The 16,006-nt window shown below is 38.1% G+C and overlaps 1 protein-coding gene across 2 annotated transcripts; it reads right to left on the bottom strand.

Annotated features, from left to right (window-relative positions):
- Nucleotides 1-837: 837 nt before the first annotated feature.
- LOC128022342 (transcription factor SOX-11-like) lies at nt 838-6,925 on the bottom strand. Of its 2 annotated transcripts, none has more exons than XM_052609769.1 (2): nt 6,591-6,925; nt 838-6,281 (listed from the first exon to the last, which is right to left on the bottom strand). In XM_052609769.1, the coding sequence occupies exon 2, from the start codon at nt 6,227-6,229 to the stop codon at nt 5,120-5,122; it is 1,110 nt and encodes a 369-aa protein (XP_052465729.1). In that variant the 5' UTR covers nt 6,230-6,281; nt 6,591-6,925; the 3' UTR covers nt 838-5,119. The 2 variants fall into 2 exon arrangements, with proteins under 2 accessions (XP_052465729.1, XP_052465728.1); XM_052609768.1 differs by having other exon boundaries at nt 6,562-6,923.
- Nucleotides 6,926-16,006: the final 9,081 nt, after the last annotated feature.

Raw genomic sequence — 16,006 nt, 5'->3', positions numbered from 1 at the left:
TAGAAGGGTAGTGGTTAGATAAGAGGAAGATCCCATCTTGAAATCTGCCCTTGGCACTTCTTATTACCTTCACTGAGCCCTTGGGAAAGATACTTATTACCATTTGCTCTGGGGGCCAACTGTGCTCAAACTTCCTCAATTTTGTGTTAAGATAAAGATATGCAAAGCAAAGGGGCAAGGTTGGCAGCTGGCTGTAATAGGTGAAGTTTAACCTTAATAAATGGGGGGGGGGGTGCACAATATATTGGTACCATATTTGTTATTGACCCATTAGAGATTATTTATGGAATTGTTATATGGCCCTCATTCAAATGGTTTTCAATATCTCTGTAGAACTGAATTTGATAAAATGAGCATGGTTCCTTAATGAATAATGTGCGATGTGAGTCTTTTTGAATTACAACAATAATAGTAATTAATTCACACACACTTAATTTTATTACTGGCCATGTTCTGTCTAGTTTTGGCTAGAAATTGTTGTTGTGTTTGTTGGCAGTGCTAAAGCATTTTCATATGTCACATGGGGTGTTTGCCTGTAACGTGCTGTCACTTTCATGCCTGTGCGCTTTGACCACAAGAACATCTGCATCCTTTCTGAAACTCACGTCAGAGACAGAGTGGGAGAAACCCGCAGCGTTAAACAGACACACATGACAGGTCTATGTCAAATGCATGTTAGAAAACTTGTATCTACCTATGGACAGCTTGCGTATACCACAATCCACACTAATTTAATTAATCAAAGTAGCTTTTTTTGCATGTATGTAATTGTGCTGACATGCATGCATTTAATTTCCTTTGTAAGCTTGTTAAACACACACTCACACAGACAGAAAGAAAGTTTATATGTCGACCAAAGCAGTTTATTAACGAGGGTGTCATTATACTGATAAGTCCATTAAAACAACAAACTGCACTGCTACCATCGTTATGTACACAAAAGTACTTCCATTTCTATTTGTGCTCAGTACCTGCTATGACATACATAGATACTATAGCACACTACGGATGCAAAAATACACATGAATTAAGCCATTATAATTGTTCAAAACTCTATTGAACTAACATGTAGAAGTCTCCTGTCTATTGAAAGGTTTTGTGCATTTCATTGCAGTGCATTGAGGAGAATGACTGAAAATGTATCCCAAACTATAACACTCAAGCCTACCGAGAGTTGTCTTGATGTATCAGTTCCTACCAGTTTCTAACCGTGTAATCAAGTACAGCATGACATTGATAGACCTGGATGACAGCTGGATAATACTGGATAACAATGACTGAAACATCCAGACCGCTAGATTTCAAACAACATAATAATCTGTAGATTAAACGTGTGACCATTCAGAAGTCATTCAGAAGTTTTGATTGCATAAGGAATAATAGTAATAATAAACTTAGTGGAAATCTTATATTATTTTGTTTGAAAAAACTATCAGAGAACTATCTAACTATGAAAAATGTAAAACAATGTATTTGAGGCAACATGGTCATAGTTTGACCACTAATTGATTCTGAAGAATGCTTTAGCTGATGACTCTTAATGTGGGGAAATTGCTACGCTATCTCACGGCCAATTCGTACGTATTTTACAAGGTGGCTTATTCGTTCGAATTTGTACGACCTCACTCGTATGATTTTATACGATTTGTCTAAACCCCAGTGACGGTTAGGTTTAGGGGCGGGGTTAGGTGTAGGTCATTCGTACAAATTCATACGAATTGTGCAACTCGTAAAATACGTACGATTTGGCAACAATCGTATGAATTTGTAAGAGTGTGGTCGTACAAATTCGTACGAATAAGCCACCTTGTGAAAAATGTACGAATTGCCGTGAGATCGGGAAATTGGGAAACAGCATAAGATTTCTCCCTAACAGTACAGTCTGTAACGCTGAAACAGAACCATGCTGAGATTATAAATGAGATCTGGGTCTATAAACAGTTTTGCTTTGGCAAATCTCAGGTCAGGAGCTTGGTTTTGTTGCAGTACAAACCACTGTGTTGGTTTCTGAAGTCTGCTGTGATAGATCAGCTTTAGTGCTATAAAAATTGTTCAGTTCTGAAAGGGAAGACTGGTTCATGTTCTGTAATAAGACTCTTTTGGAAGCAATCACTGATTTTGGCAGCATGTTTCCGACAGACATGGAAATGAGGAAGTGCTTGCTTTGCATATGACAGGTTTAGCAAAGCTGAGTCTGGCCTGTGTGATGATATTAGCATTGTCCTTGGTTTTCTATCCCACAGAAAGCTGTTCATTAATTGCCAGCCCAGAAGTGGGAGGTGCCGACCAGATGGGTATTTTTACACTGCTTCAGTTATATACAGCTTTCTGCATTTATCACTTTGACACTAATTTGCCTGAGCCCATCTGCAATATGTCATTCCTATTTTCTGGCGCTTCTAGTAAATTATCAAATACATAAATGACTGTCAGAATGATAAGTCTATGAAATAAAAATAAAACAAACAATAACAAAATGAGGAAAAAAAATTATATATATACTCGCAAATTGTAAACGTAAACATTTAAATAGATGTTTTATTTACAGTTGAAAAATGCACCCAAAACTATTGTGCCATTTTTTTAATATTTAATATTTAAAAAGGTACAACTTTGCAGATTGACCTTTGATGCTACATACAGTTCAGATGCAGATGCACATACAGTTTGCAGATCATCTACAATGACATACAATGGCCAAACGGAGTGCATCTTATTAATGGCTGAATCAAAGCAGATCCACAGTGGGCTGATGTTTTAGTCCTGAGTCTGTTTAATTGACTGCTGGTGTTTGGTACTGTATTGGTTCAGTGAGTGACCTGATACATTTCAAGAGTGTATGGAGACATTTTTGATTGCCATACGTCTTAATGCAAAGACTCGTTCCTGTGTGTGAATTTCAGGTTTGGTGAGCTATTTCACAATTTCAGTAGTGGAGAATCTGCTAAAATAGTGGACGTATTGTAATCATCTTCCTAATGATCGTTGAAGGCCCAAGCCTTTTGTTTACCTATTCACAACTCCTTATTTATAACACATGCAAACTTGAGTTTGGATTTTCGCAATACAAATTACCTTTTTTGTATTACGAAATTAATGCCATCCAATGCCTCACTTATAGTGAAACAAATGTTTCCAATAACTTGGGTTATTGCTACAGTTTCTACAATTTTGAGTATTTAAAATGCCATCATTTCAGTCTTAAAGCACTAAATCTTTCTGCGCTATACATATATATTGAGGCAATGAAAATCCTTATATTTTTGTGTTTTATGAATGAAGGCCTCGCATCACAAACCATGTCATCTTTCCTATTGGCCCTCATGTTTAACACCATTTCCCTTTTCACTTGAAATGTAGATACCTGAATTACATGTGTAGTAGGACCACTGAATGTGGCATTGTTCTTAAAACCACTTGATAAAACTAAGATTTAGCAAACTATTAAAAATTATACTGATCGTACATAACTAGTTCAGCCAAATCTCTCCTACAATAAGAAACACAACTATATGGAGACTGTTTAAACCAAGAGCAAATGCACAGTAAATTCCTTTCATTTTGTGTTCTTTCGCTTTGCACTGCACGCTGCTGCATATTCACAGTTTATGTAAGATATGGATTTGTTGTCCCTTTTCTGACAACTGGTGGTGGGAGGTAAATAATGCCAGTCTCCCGGGTGCCAACTGAACTGAAATTAATAAGAGCATGTGGGTTTTCAGGTATACGGTATATCCAGTATACTGGGCAATCTGTCACTTCAGTTGGCTTTGGATAGTTACTCCAAGAGAGAAAGAGACGCTCATACACAGATCATCACAGATGAATTACCTACAGGAGGCACTAGGACCCAGACAAACGATCCCTGAGAGAGTCAATGGGGGCCAGCTGGCAGACACAGATTTCTCACCCTGATCGGGGCAGCTGCAGCCAGACTGCAGACATGACATGCATTTTAGCAAATCGGTGTGGGAGCCCCCCCTCGCACACCTCCCCACCCCGGCAGACGCTCAGTAAGCACAGAGTCTGACCCCTGCATAAAAGCTGCTGGCTGCATGGACAGATGCACAGTTCCCTGAAAGAATCAATCCCAACCCCCAAACCCTAACCTCAACCCCCTTTTGTCCACAGTCCAAACAGTTCAGGCACACACTGACACACACACACCTGCATGCGGGGCAGATGCAGAGCTGCTTTTAAATCACATGTGTCTTAACGTCTGCGGCAACAGCAAGGTGATGAAAGTGCTATTACCTAATTAAAAAATAAGATATGAACTATGTGTCTGCAGTGATTTCCTCTGCAAAGTTACTGATGCTTTACCTTTAAGTGCTGGAGGTTATAATAAATGACTTTGCTCATCCTTTCCTTTTCATCATTTTTGTTTCCGAATATGAATGCACCAAATCTGTCAGCAGACCTCTATATTGAAACTTCTGGGGAAAATCACATTTCAATGAATCATGATTAAGAGCTAATTTTATGAGCAGTGATGAAAATTACAGTGCTGTATAATAAAGGGCTTGTTCACCCAAAAAAAAGAAAAAAAAAGAAAATGGTCATCATATCCTCACACTAATGGCATTCTGGCTTCTGTAGACCACAAAAGAAGATATTTTGAAGAATGAAAGTCAGTGGTTTACATGGACAAAAACAGCTGACACATTCAAAGTATCTTCTTTTGTATTTTGTGAAGAAAGTAATTTGTGTAGATGAGTAAATGATGACAGAATTTTTTTTTTTAGGTGAATTTTCCCCTTTAAATTGATAAAATCCTTGCCTCTAACTGCTGCCCATCAGGCACTTAGCGATTAGTTTAAGACATTTATCTAGACAGCTGGTAAAATGATTTTCATGTGTCTAAGCACTATATCCAGTTGCCTCTGTAGAGCTAAAATAAATCGGAATGTCTTACTGTCCTGAACAGCTCTGCATAGCCCTGTGTGTCTGTTAGCTAAACTAACAAGATGTGACATGCTTGGAAAGGAAAGCAGTAGCACTTATGGAATTCAGTGAGAAAATAAACACATGGAAAAAGGAATTGTCCAAGTACAACATGGACAAAATATTTTCAAATTGGCAGCTATGCAGGCCTGCCCACATTAAAAAGGGCTCGACTTTAGTAAGTGAACACTAGGTCTGAGATGCTGGGCACAAGCAAGTCCCCAGAAATCATTTCATTCACCTCTGGAGTGCAGTAATCTGGGAAGTCAAAATGGGATCCTGAGTTAGCATGAAATGCTTCAAAGTCCTTGTCCAGAGCGGAGCTGTCCATAGGCATACTGTTAGAAATGATATGCAAGAGTTCCTCGTCTAATTCCTCATCCGAACAAGCTGATGACACCAAAGAGGAGGAGCTGGTTGAGGTTGGAGTGGAGGATCTTCCAGACGTCAACCCTCGTGGCTCGCTCGTTGTGCACTCCGGAAGTGCCTGGCACTCTTTGTCCGAGGAGAGACTCTGGATGCTGCTGGTTTGAGAGATGGCCACTTTCACTCTGAGCTCAGGAACTGGTTGCTGGTCCTCGGCGGGAACGGTAGCCTGCTGGTGAAGGACAAAGTTACTTGACTGGTTGTGATCATCTTGCAGAGTCACTGGACTGTCTATGTTTACATCCATCATGTCGTCATCACTCATGCTCTCGCTGTAGCTCTTATATTTATTGCCATTAGAGTTCATTTTAGGCTTGTTAGAAGCAGGTTTGATCTTTAGCCCTTTGCAGGACAGCCCGATAGATCTTCCTGAATGGGACCTGCTGGATTTCATAGGCAACTTCTCTCCAAGTTTCACTGGAGTGGAACACTTGCTCTTCTTCCTGGGCCGGTACTTGTAGTCTGGATAGTCAGCCATGTGCTTTAGACGCAACCTTTCAGCCTCTTTGATGAAGGGTATCTTCTCGTAATCAGGCAGTAGTTTCCAGCGCTTTCCAAGGCGCTTTGAAATCTCAGCATTGTGCATGTCAGGCCACTGCTCCATGATCTTCCGTCTCTCAATCTGGGACCAGACCATAAAAGCGTTCATTGGTCTCTTGATGTGCCCAGTTGGAGTTTTGCACCAGTTGGGATCTTTGTTAGAAGGAACATGTCCATACACCTCAGTATCATCCTCTGCCGCCAGTCCCACAAAGACCTCTCTGGTAGAATTGCCATCCATGACCGACGAGTATTTGTGGGTCCTTTGCTGAACCATGATGCAGTGCTGAGATCTATTCAGTAAGTTCCCTAGAGTCATCCATAATGAGACACTCTAAGATGCAGCAATTTATGAATTCCTGCTCTTTATCCTGAAATAAATCAAGACACTTCTTCAGTGACCTCTTATAAACTCATTTATCTGTTAAATACAAACTTACATTTTTCCAATACAACTGTTTCCAAATGTAAATTCCTTTTAAATGGATAATAACATAAGTCTTTAAATGTAGCCATCTAAATATGTGATAGACAGATAGATAGATAGATAGATGCACATACACAACTTTTTAAATATGACTAAAATATTCATATATATATATTCATATATATATATATATATATATATATATATAACAGTTTAGTACTTACAATACAAAGGAAGAAAGCTTCTTGCTTACTATGCACAATCAATTGCTTTCATCACATAAGCATCTCCTCAGCTGTAGCAGTTGTGGTGGAAGTAAAAAAAAAAGCACCCCAACGTCTGCCTGCTGTTTATTCACGGTCCTGCATGCGAACCCTCTCTCTCAGATGCTCTCTATCCTCTCAGTCACTCTTCCTATCCCCGTCTGCCGTTTCTCCTCCCGGCTCCCTCTTTGTAGGGATGCCCCCCCTCGTCTGCTGTTTTATAAACCCACACTGTAAACAGCTCAACCTTACAGACACAGTCTCCTCCCCTTCCACCCACCACTCTCAGTCGTGGTGCGTGTGTTTGTGTGCATGTGGGTGTGTTAGTGTCAAGGATAGGGGGGTGAAAGTTTCCATGCAGTGAGGCACAGCTACAGTGCATCGGATGGAAAGAGAGAGAGAGAAAGATGCTAACTGAGGAGATGTTAAATGCTACAAGCCAAATCTTAAATTAGGAGAAGGCTTCAAGGCAGTCTGGCACATGTAACATGTATTCATGAATTTATGTGATGTAGTTCTACATTTTCAGAACTAGCACACTAGGCATGTGTTCAATTTTGGAATTTGTATTTGTGCATTTTCAATTTAAAAGAATGAATAAAAAAAATGAAATTCTTTTTTGAGCTTGTGTATGTAATCTAAATGTAATCTATTTAAAATTCTGTAAATACATCTTTTTCACGTATTTTTTTTTTTTTGGGGGGGGTATTTGTACATTATTATTAGTAATTTTTTTATTTTTAGCAAAATATATAGTTAAGAAATGTAATCTTTTTTGTGATATTAAATATACTGTGTAGCAGCCAGTATATTGTATATTTAATTATGCCTGCTTATTTCCCTATTTTATTTTTTCCTTTATTATATATATATAGTTTATTATACATTTTATTTATTTATTTTATTTTATTTTATTTATATATGGAGTTTTCCTTTGGCACTCTTTTTCTTTAGTCTATCAAAATAGAATTGAAAATAAAATATCCATTTTAAATTGTGCCGCCATTTATTTGTCATTAAATAGTTAGTGTCTTAAGAATTGTAATACAGTTTCATGCCTAATTGGACCTGTTCATGTAACAGTAGATTATAGCATGTTACACTGTAGGACATGACAAGGAAACCACCCTTTTTTATTTCAAGATTTTTTTTAATAAACATGTACAATGGATTAGATACTTGTGATGGACTGATGGCTGAATTGGCATGGACAAAGAGAGAAATTAGCTGCAATCTATATTTTTCTTAATCTTGTACATTGATGCAGTGAGCACTATCTTTTTCTGGCTTCACACATCAATTTCTTCTGTAAAGTAAAATGTTAATGAAGGAGCATGGGGAATACAGAACATCTAATATGCTTGCCTTCGTAATATTAACATTAAATGAGAAGATATGAAAGAATCTGCAACTATCCTGGCATGACATCATTACATCTTGATGAAACTGATGATTAGAATGAGCGATCATCATCTAAATAGATACAGCCACTAATTCTTCAGTGAAATATGTCAGCCGATGCATATGGTCAGCGTCACTGCATCAATACAACATTGCATCGATACACACTGAAGTGCCCCAAAACAGTTAATTAAAGCAGACTGTCACTAAAGTGCCAATAATGGTAATATACATTTAGTAATCAATGAAGGGCAGTCGTCAGAACATGAGGGCTGAAGTGCAAGCTTGCATTTCTCCGGCTATTAACATATAATGGCCAACTGTCCAAAATCTTGTCTGCCCAATTATAGATTCCCATATAGTCATGCATCTTTTGACTCATGTAATTCTGATAAAGGTGTCCAGGCCAGGTTTTTTTGTTCTATGAATCAGCAAAAAATCTAGCCCAATTACAGATAAGTTTGCTATTGTATCATGTTCATAGTGAGCATCTCTCTACTGAGACCTCTTAACAGCATCAATATGTCCTCCAGCGCTTAACGTAATACTCTGGGCCACGTCATGCTTGTCAGACATATTTGTTTGACAAATAAAACGTATATTAGCCTGACCCCTGAGAGCAGGGGCTGGGGTGTTAAACGAAAAAGATAACAACACTATCACCCATCGACCTAGTTCAGGCCCCGGCCAAATCCCTGGCCAGACCTAGACACATCATCTAATTACAAAACGGGCAGAAAAGGGAGGATTGGACCCCCTGAGCAGGATGGGTGTCTGTCTGGCTGATAAGAACAGGGCTTCCCCCTCTTCTGCACCCATCCTGTGTGAGCAGGGAGCGTTGGAGCGGGACACAGATAGATCATCTTTCAGGGATTAGTGGGCAGAGGGAGGAGGGCACTGCCTGATCTCACTGCTGCTCTAGTTTCGGAATAAGTGGGAGCAGTGATACCACTGCAGTGCTGAATGAACATGGAAGACATGCTGGACCACCTTATAACTTGCTTTTACATTCTTTGTTTTCGGGAAGGTAATTTTGCCCAATTTATCAGCCATGCTGACAGGTGATGTGTGAAATGGTTGAGTAGAGACAATAACATGCTTGTCTCTCACATGTGTATCTCTTGAAGAACTTTACAATTTTGTATTGCACCTCAGAATCATGATATCATTTGTTAAAGATATTCTGTATATGTTACAGTATATGCTGTATATTGCCAAATTATAACTTAATTCCATACAAGTTAAAAAGTTTGAAAGAAGGCTCACCAAGGCCGCATTAATTTGGAAAAAAAGTGAAATGTTATAATAAAACATTGGTTGTGTTATTAAATAAACTTTATTTTTATGTTTTAAACAAACTTTATTTTGGTTTTGGTGTTTCAGGAAAAAACATTTTGGTGTTATATTTCTTTGGATTGCTCAGGTGAATATTAATTATGAATGTTTTTTTTAATGACATTAATGGCACTTCTACAACTCTAATATGGGCTCTTTTTAGAGTATTTTGTGTATTTAATGTCCAGTCTTTATAGATGATCACTACTGACACAAGTGTCCTTCTCCATGGTCCTGCAGAGGGGTGTGTGTTTTTTTTGTCTGTGTTTGTTTTGGGTCTTGAGAGATTAAGTATTGCAACCTTGCTTGCACTGGAAGGCACGCATCTGAGATTTTAGCCGGTCTAACCCTTTTCCTTTTCCTGTGCTGGTAACCTTTGGCCTTTGTCAGACAGAAGCAAGAGAAATGAACGTGAACTCCTACTCTCCCAGACGACAACCCCTAACCCATTTAAGACTGTTCCCCTGCTCCCCTGGGCCATTCATTTCTGAGAATAGAAACTCAGTCTGAACTCAAATAGAGATGACAGATTAGTGCGGAGTGTATAAATCTAATCTCCCCAGAGGAGAAAAGATGAATATTCCTGATTGCCCCAAAACCCAAATCAAATCAAATCACACTGTTATATCATACAACCAAACACATACATCAGTTCCTCATCTAGTTTTGGTTGGTTTACTATATAGAGAGTGATTAAACAGTCGTAATCTGTGAAGCGTTCAGACAGTTCTTAAGTCTTGTACCTTTCTAAGCTGCTTTGATAACTCTCTTTATGAAATAGCTGTTGTTGATGTAGTTCCATTATGGTGTAACAATGTTGTGTTTACATCACCAGATGGTGAATAAAAACATTAATCGACAGCTCGTAGCTTTGGAAACTCAGTAAGATTTGTTCAGTCTACAGACATATGTTGTTGTTAAGATATCGGTGATGGAGATGATCACGGCTGCTTTGAATTTTATAAGAATTAGCCACCCACTCAACATAAAAGATCAACAGGAAGAGCCTTGCTCTACTACTGCTCCCCTTGTTCTGTCCAATCACAGGCCAGGATTCTGAGGGTCAAGCATCTCCTCAGGGGTCAGTGAATAAAGGGGGGCGATAGATAAATAAAGGGGACCCGGACCGTGTATATTGGCAGTGACAGGTCAGGGCCTTAAAAGGTTGCATCTGAGCACTTTAGAGAATCAAGTCTCCCCCATGAACTTTCAAACATCGCAGCCCAACCTTACCGTTTCCTTATTCATGAGAGAGGGGGTTTCTTAGTAGTCTACTAGTGTTATTCTTAAGGTCTATTATAAGAAACACATGCAAACAACTAATATGCACAAATAGCAAAACTGTGTAACTCCACAGATAGCTCAATAAAAGTAGAGTGTACAAGTATTTACTTTTGAATGCATTAATGTAATCAGATTAGATTTTATAAGAGCTAGTTACTTTTTTATTATAATATTTTGTGTGTGTGTGTGTGTGTGTGTGTGTGTGCTCCAAGCTTATAATTCTTCAGTAGACATGGGTTTAATGATGTGTTAGAGCTTAGTTTAGAGCTGATGTTTAGTCAGCAAAATAGTCAGACAGCTATATGAGCATGGTCATTTTATTAACCAAGAAGAAAATGGAGTTCAATAGCAGCTGAATATTAATATGTAGAGTTTACATAGTGTCCCTTAACAAATCAAAAGCCTGGCTTTGACATTGTCAGACGAGGGCAAACAATAGAAACAGGGTTTGAAGTGAAGGGCAGGACAGGGTACATGCTGTTCTGCTATGATGTAAACTCCATAACTCTATCATTTATGAGCATAACACTCACATATTTTATCCTCCTCTGTCTGGGCCCCAGGCACTGAACCTCCACATTTTCTGGCACCTCTTGGCTTCAGAGACATGGACATCTTTTGTGCTTACATTTTTAGTCCCATTTTCTTCTTTTGATAGATTTTCAAGACAAATATAATTTTCTCAGGGAGTAAACATAATGGAAACAAGTTAATCAAAGCAGCAGACAGGATTTGAAGATTATTATTGACTGATGTCACTCACCGATTCACTTGACTAGCACAGAGAAAAATGTTTATCATGGCCAATACATTTTCTTTTGAGCTCAACTCCATGACATCTCTCTGTTCATAGCCAATGAAAATAATCTGTATAATTTCAGCAGGAAATTTGTTTTTCCTTAGGAACGATCTGTTCCAGATGAGCAACATACTGCTGGATACAAGCTGTACTTTTATTGAATTAGACTTTGTGAAAGACTATAATCTTTCATTGTTTCTGTGGCAGCATCCTAAAGCATCTCTCCTTTCTTAATGGGCTCTTCATCATTATTTCAATCACTACTGTAGTAAAATGCAATTCCCAAGGTTATAAGCAGAGAGCAAATGAGGTTGCATCTTTTTCCAAGCCTTATCAATAAATCTGCCTGGTCCCTGGCAGACAATCTTAGACGAAGGATAAGAGAGTCTCTTACGCCTCAAAAGACACATACGTTCTAGTAAATGTACAGAAAAAAAGTTTTCTTGTTGGACTATCACATGCAGTAATAAGTCTAAAGAAGGTTACAGATTAAATTTGTGAATTATTTTTGCTTTAGTTTTTCATTGCGTTGGTATTATGATAAGAGCTTATCCGCTACATGACTTTGTCACGTTTACAGACTTGCACAGTTTTACAATCACGTTATAGTTCAAGTTTTGCTTAACTTTGTGCAAATGCAGACTGTAATATTAGGTTTGTGTGTATATAATGAGTGTTCGGCTCAAGTAGGTAATGCCTGGAATTATTAAAAAAATCATTTCTAAAAATTTTTTCTTCATATTTTCATCAACAGTATGTTTAAATTCATTTAAACTTTTTTTATTTTTATTGTTCCATTGAAATGAGGCAGGTCATTTCTAGAATGTAAAGAAAAAAGCTGAAAGAAATATGTAACAATATACTTTATTAAATTTCTAGTAATATTCTTTCTAGATTTCAGTTAGTCACTGCATTGATAATATCTTGCATATTTATTTTTCTTGTCATTTTCAGCAAAGTTTTTATAAAATCTTATTGACATGCACATTTTCAATGGTTTTTACTTTTATTTATTTATTTATTTTTATGGAATTGAGTGAACCATTAATTGACATTTTCATAGTAATTAAATTTTCCATAAATCCTAGTGACTTGGGAGCAAAGCCATCTTATACAGCATGGCAATAAATTGCACTGTCAGTGGACAGTTCTTTCTGAGTTATATTTTTGTTTGTTGTGCTATCATGTTGTCTCCTCTGTTTAGCTAGATTTGTCGATGTCATCCAGCCTTCCCATCAGCTACGATGATGCAGTGAATACTGGAGGTAAAAATCTTCCTGCCTATACTAATTACCTCCTGACTGAAACGTTAGAGGTCCCTCTCTGCCCTGTGGGACCCTCTGCTCCTGTACTGCCTCACGCTCTTGATCTCTCTCCAAAAAGCCAAGTGAGGACCCCCTGTACCCTTACTGCTGATGTGTGACATCTGCTTCTTTACGGGAATGTTTCATTTGACTCTTCCATGCCACAGCCTCTGGCGCAGCTTGTAAATGCTGAGCGTTGAATTATGGGATAGCATTTGGAAAGCTGCGATCAGAAAGCTGCCTTTTCTCTTGTCCTTCAGTTTGTATTCTGCTGAACTGTATCTATTTTAATGCATAGGCAGTGCTATAGTGTACAACTTTTTAAGAACTTAACAGTAAAAATGAATGAATCTGATGTCATAGTTTAATCATTACAATTTTGTGTGTGAGTGCCACACATAAGGAGAGTTGCATACTTATTTTTACAGAGAATTCTGCATCTATTTTGGTTTTCTTCACAAACAACATCATCAATGACTCAATGAGTTTTAAAGGGGGGGTGAAATGCTCGTTTTCACTCAATATCCTGTTAATCTTGAGTACCTATAGAGTAGTACTGCATCCTTCATAACTCCAAAAAGTCTTTATTTTTATTATATTTATAAGAGAAAGATAGTCTGTACCGATTTTTCCCGGAAAAACACGAGCGTCTAGAGGCGTGACGTGTGGGCGGAGCTAAAGAATCACGAGCGCCAGTAGGCTTTTGAGTTGAGAGCATGTGGAAGCTATGACACAGATCCAGAGGCTGAAATTTAACAAGAGCAGCATCAGCAAAGGCGGTATGCTATGTGGTATGTACTGAAACTGTATATATTTGTTTAGCGGTTTTGGGAAATGACTAAGTTCCACCTTATGTCGTCTTTTTTTTTTTTTTTTAAGCTGTACATGTGGAAAGTGCAGTTTGATGACAACATCGCATGTTGTTTACTAGATGTGCTTACGCGCTGATAGCTAAGTTAACAACACAGAGATATTTGAAGCAGTTTTACTCACCGCATGTGGTTCCAACACACAATCATGACCCTTTTCCGTTGGGACTGCATTATCCTTAAGAAATAAACGATGTGCAATCCGAAATGCAGGGAACAAACAAAAACACTTGCACAACTCCGTTGATGCTCTGTAAAAATAAACTCCATCCACTGGTCCCTTAATGCTGTTTCTCTTTTGGTAATCTGTGCAGGGTTGTCTTGCCCTGGCAACCAAAAACACACTTCTTTTGTGACTTTTCGCGACGCTCTCGCTCTGATCAGGCTGTGCTCAGCCTCTCATTGCTCTGCTATACGGGAGCGCGCGCTCTTCCGGCAGAAGAGCGCGCACTTAGGACCCATATAAGGAAATTCCGCTCCATCTAACGTCACACAGAGCCATACTCGAAAAAAACTTTCCGAAACTTGTGACAAACCGGAAGAGGTTTTTTTGGAACAAAAATACTCCTTAAAACGTACAACTTAATTTTTGGAACTTTGTCCATGTTTAGCATGGGAATCCAACTCTTTAACAGTGTAAAAAACTCAGTATGCATGAAATAGCATTTCACCCCCCCCTTTAAGACTTTCTTCATGAATCCAATGAACAATACAGAATATTAGATTTTTTAATTTCCCTATTTTATTTCTTTCAAAAAATATTGAAAAATTTAATTCAATATATATATACTATGTACATATGGCAGAAATTTACGGGAAAATCAATTAAAGACGTAAACCTGACTATGAACACTATTAAATTATATTATTATATGTTTCAATCAAACAAATCCTGTTTTTTACAGGAAGGAGTTGAGCAGACACAACTTTTTCGAAGATTTTAGACATAAACTGAGAATTTGACATGGGTTTTAATTTACCAGTTCACTAGGATCTAGTTAATAAGAGGCTTAATAACCACCAGCTTGAATGGTTTTGGGATGTGGCCTATGGATAACGATGAGTTAATAATATTGAGAAGTGGTTCTTCTGCTACAGGTTTTGTTTTGGTTATTTTCAATGAGTTTGTGGATGTGCTCGGCCCTGACAGCTCTTAGAGCCTGTCTATAGCTGGACATTCTGTTTTTCCATGCAGTTCTAAAAACTTTCAAATTAGTTTTTTTTCATTTGTGGACTTACGGACAAGACTTACGAGTTTCTTTCTTGATAGAATGGGTATTGCTGTTGTACCATAGCACACGTTTTTCTCTAACCTTTTTTTGTGTGTTTGTGTGTGTGTGTGGGGGGGGGGGTATTCAACAACATGCAACATTTTTTTTTTATATAATGAAAAGGATGAAATTAGTTTATTTATGGGGTTATACAGTACATTAAATACATTAAAAAAAATTAATTTAAACAATAATCTAAATTAAACATGCACAGTGCCTAGTTCCTTCCTCTCATTTATTCTGGACAGGTGCCTTTCATTTTTCATTTTTCATTTTTCTCTGGGTTCATCTGTATCTTAGCACATTAAAATCCAGAACCATCCTCCAGCCTTGATAGCCCTGACAGCAAAATCACAGTCTTCCCCATCAGACACCATTGCATGGTAAAAGGCAGTCGCGGGGGGAAAGAGAGGCAATTTACAGCCGTTTAAATGCAAGACACAGTCCTGGCTCTGGGGCTTTTCTTACACTGACTTCTCCGAAAGGAGCCATAGACCTGGAGCAGACAGACAGCATGCATGGACTGGGCTATAAGTAAGTAGAAAGATGTAAAGGAGAAAACCTCTGACTGAGAGTGATGAGCAAAGAGAAGCACGAGTGATCACCTTATTTAAACCTGTGGGAACATAGAGAGAGGACTGGGATTTGGGAGATCCTTTAGGCTGTAAATCACATGTATAACTCTGACAATGGTAGTTCATTATGTGTTGCTACACATTTAGTTGTGGGACCTGGTGAGGTAAATTTTGCACCAAGCAAATTATGGTTTTCAAAGATGTTTCTTTACTCTATCTTACATTGCCAGAGGTGTCAAGTAACGAAGTACAAATACTTCGTTACTGTACTTAAGTAGAAATTTGGGGTATCTATACTTTACTTGAGTAATTATTTTTCAGCCGACTTTTTACTTCTACTCCTTACATTTTCACGCAAGTATCTGTACTTTCTACTCCTTACATTTAAAAAAAATAGCTTCGTTACTGCTATTTCATACCGGATTGTTATCGTTCAGAGAGAGAGAAAGAAAAAAACCCTATCCAGATAAATCGCGCCATCAGGATGGAGTGAATTTGATTGTGGTTGGATGAGAAGTATACACATATACCATTCCGACACCCTATTGGTCCATACGCGATCCATCAC

Source organism: Carassius gibelio, chromosome A11 (assembly GCF_023724105.1).
Source record: "Carassius gibelio isolate Cgi1373 ecotype wild population from Czech Republic chromosome A11, carGib1.2-hapl.c, whole genome shotgun sequence".
Classification (NCBI taxonomy): Eukaryota; Metazoa; Chordata; class Actinopteri; order Cypriniformes; family Cyprinidae; genus Carassius; species Carassius gibelio.
This window is presented reverse-complemented; position numbering and strand designations above follow the sequence as displayed.

Excerpts from the sequence above, each read along its gene's own strand:
- LOC128022342 (XM_052609769.1), bottom strand. The coding sequence starts at position 6,229 with ATGACTCTAGGGAACTTACTGAATAGATCTCAGCACTGCATCATGGTT.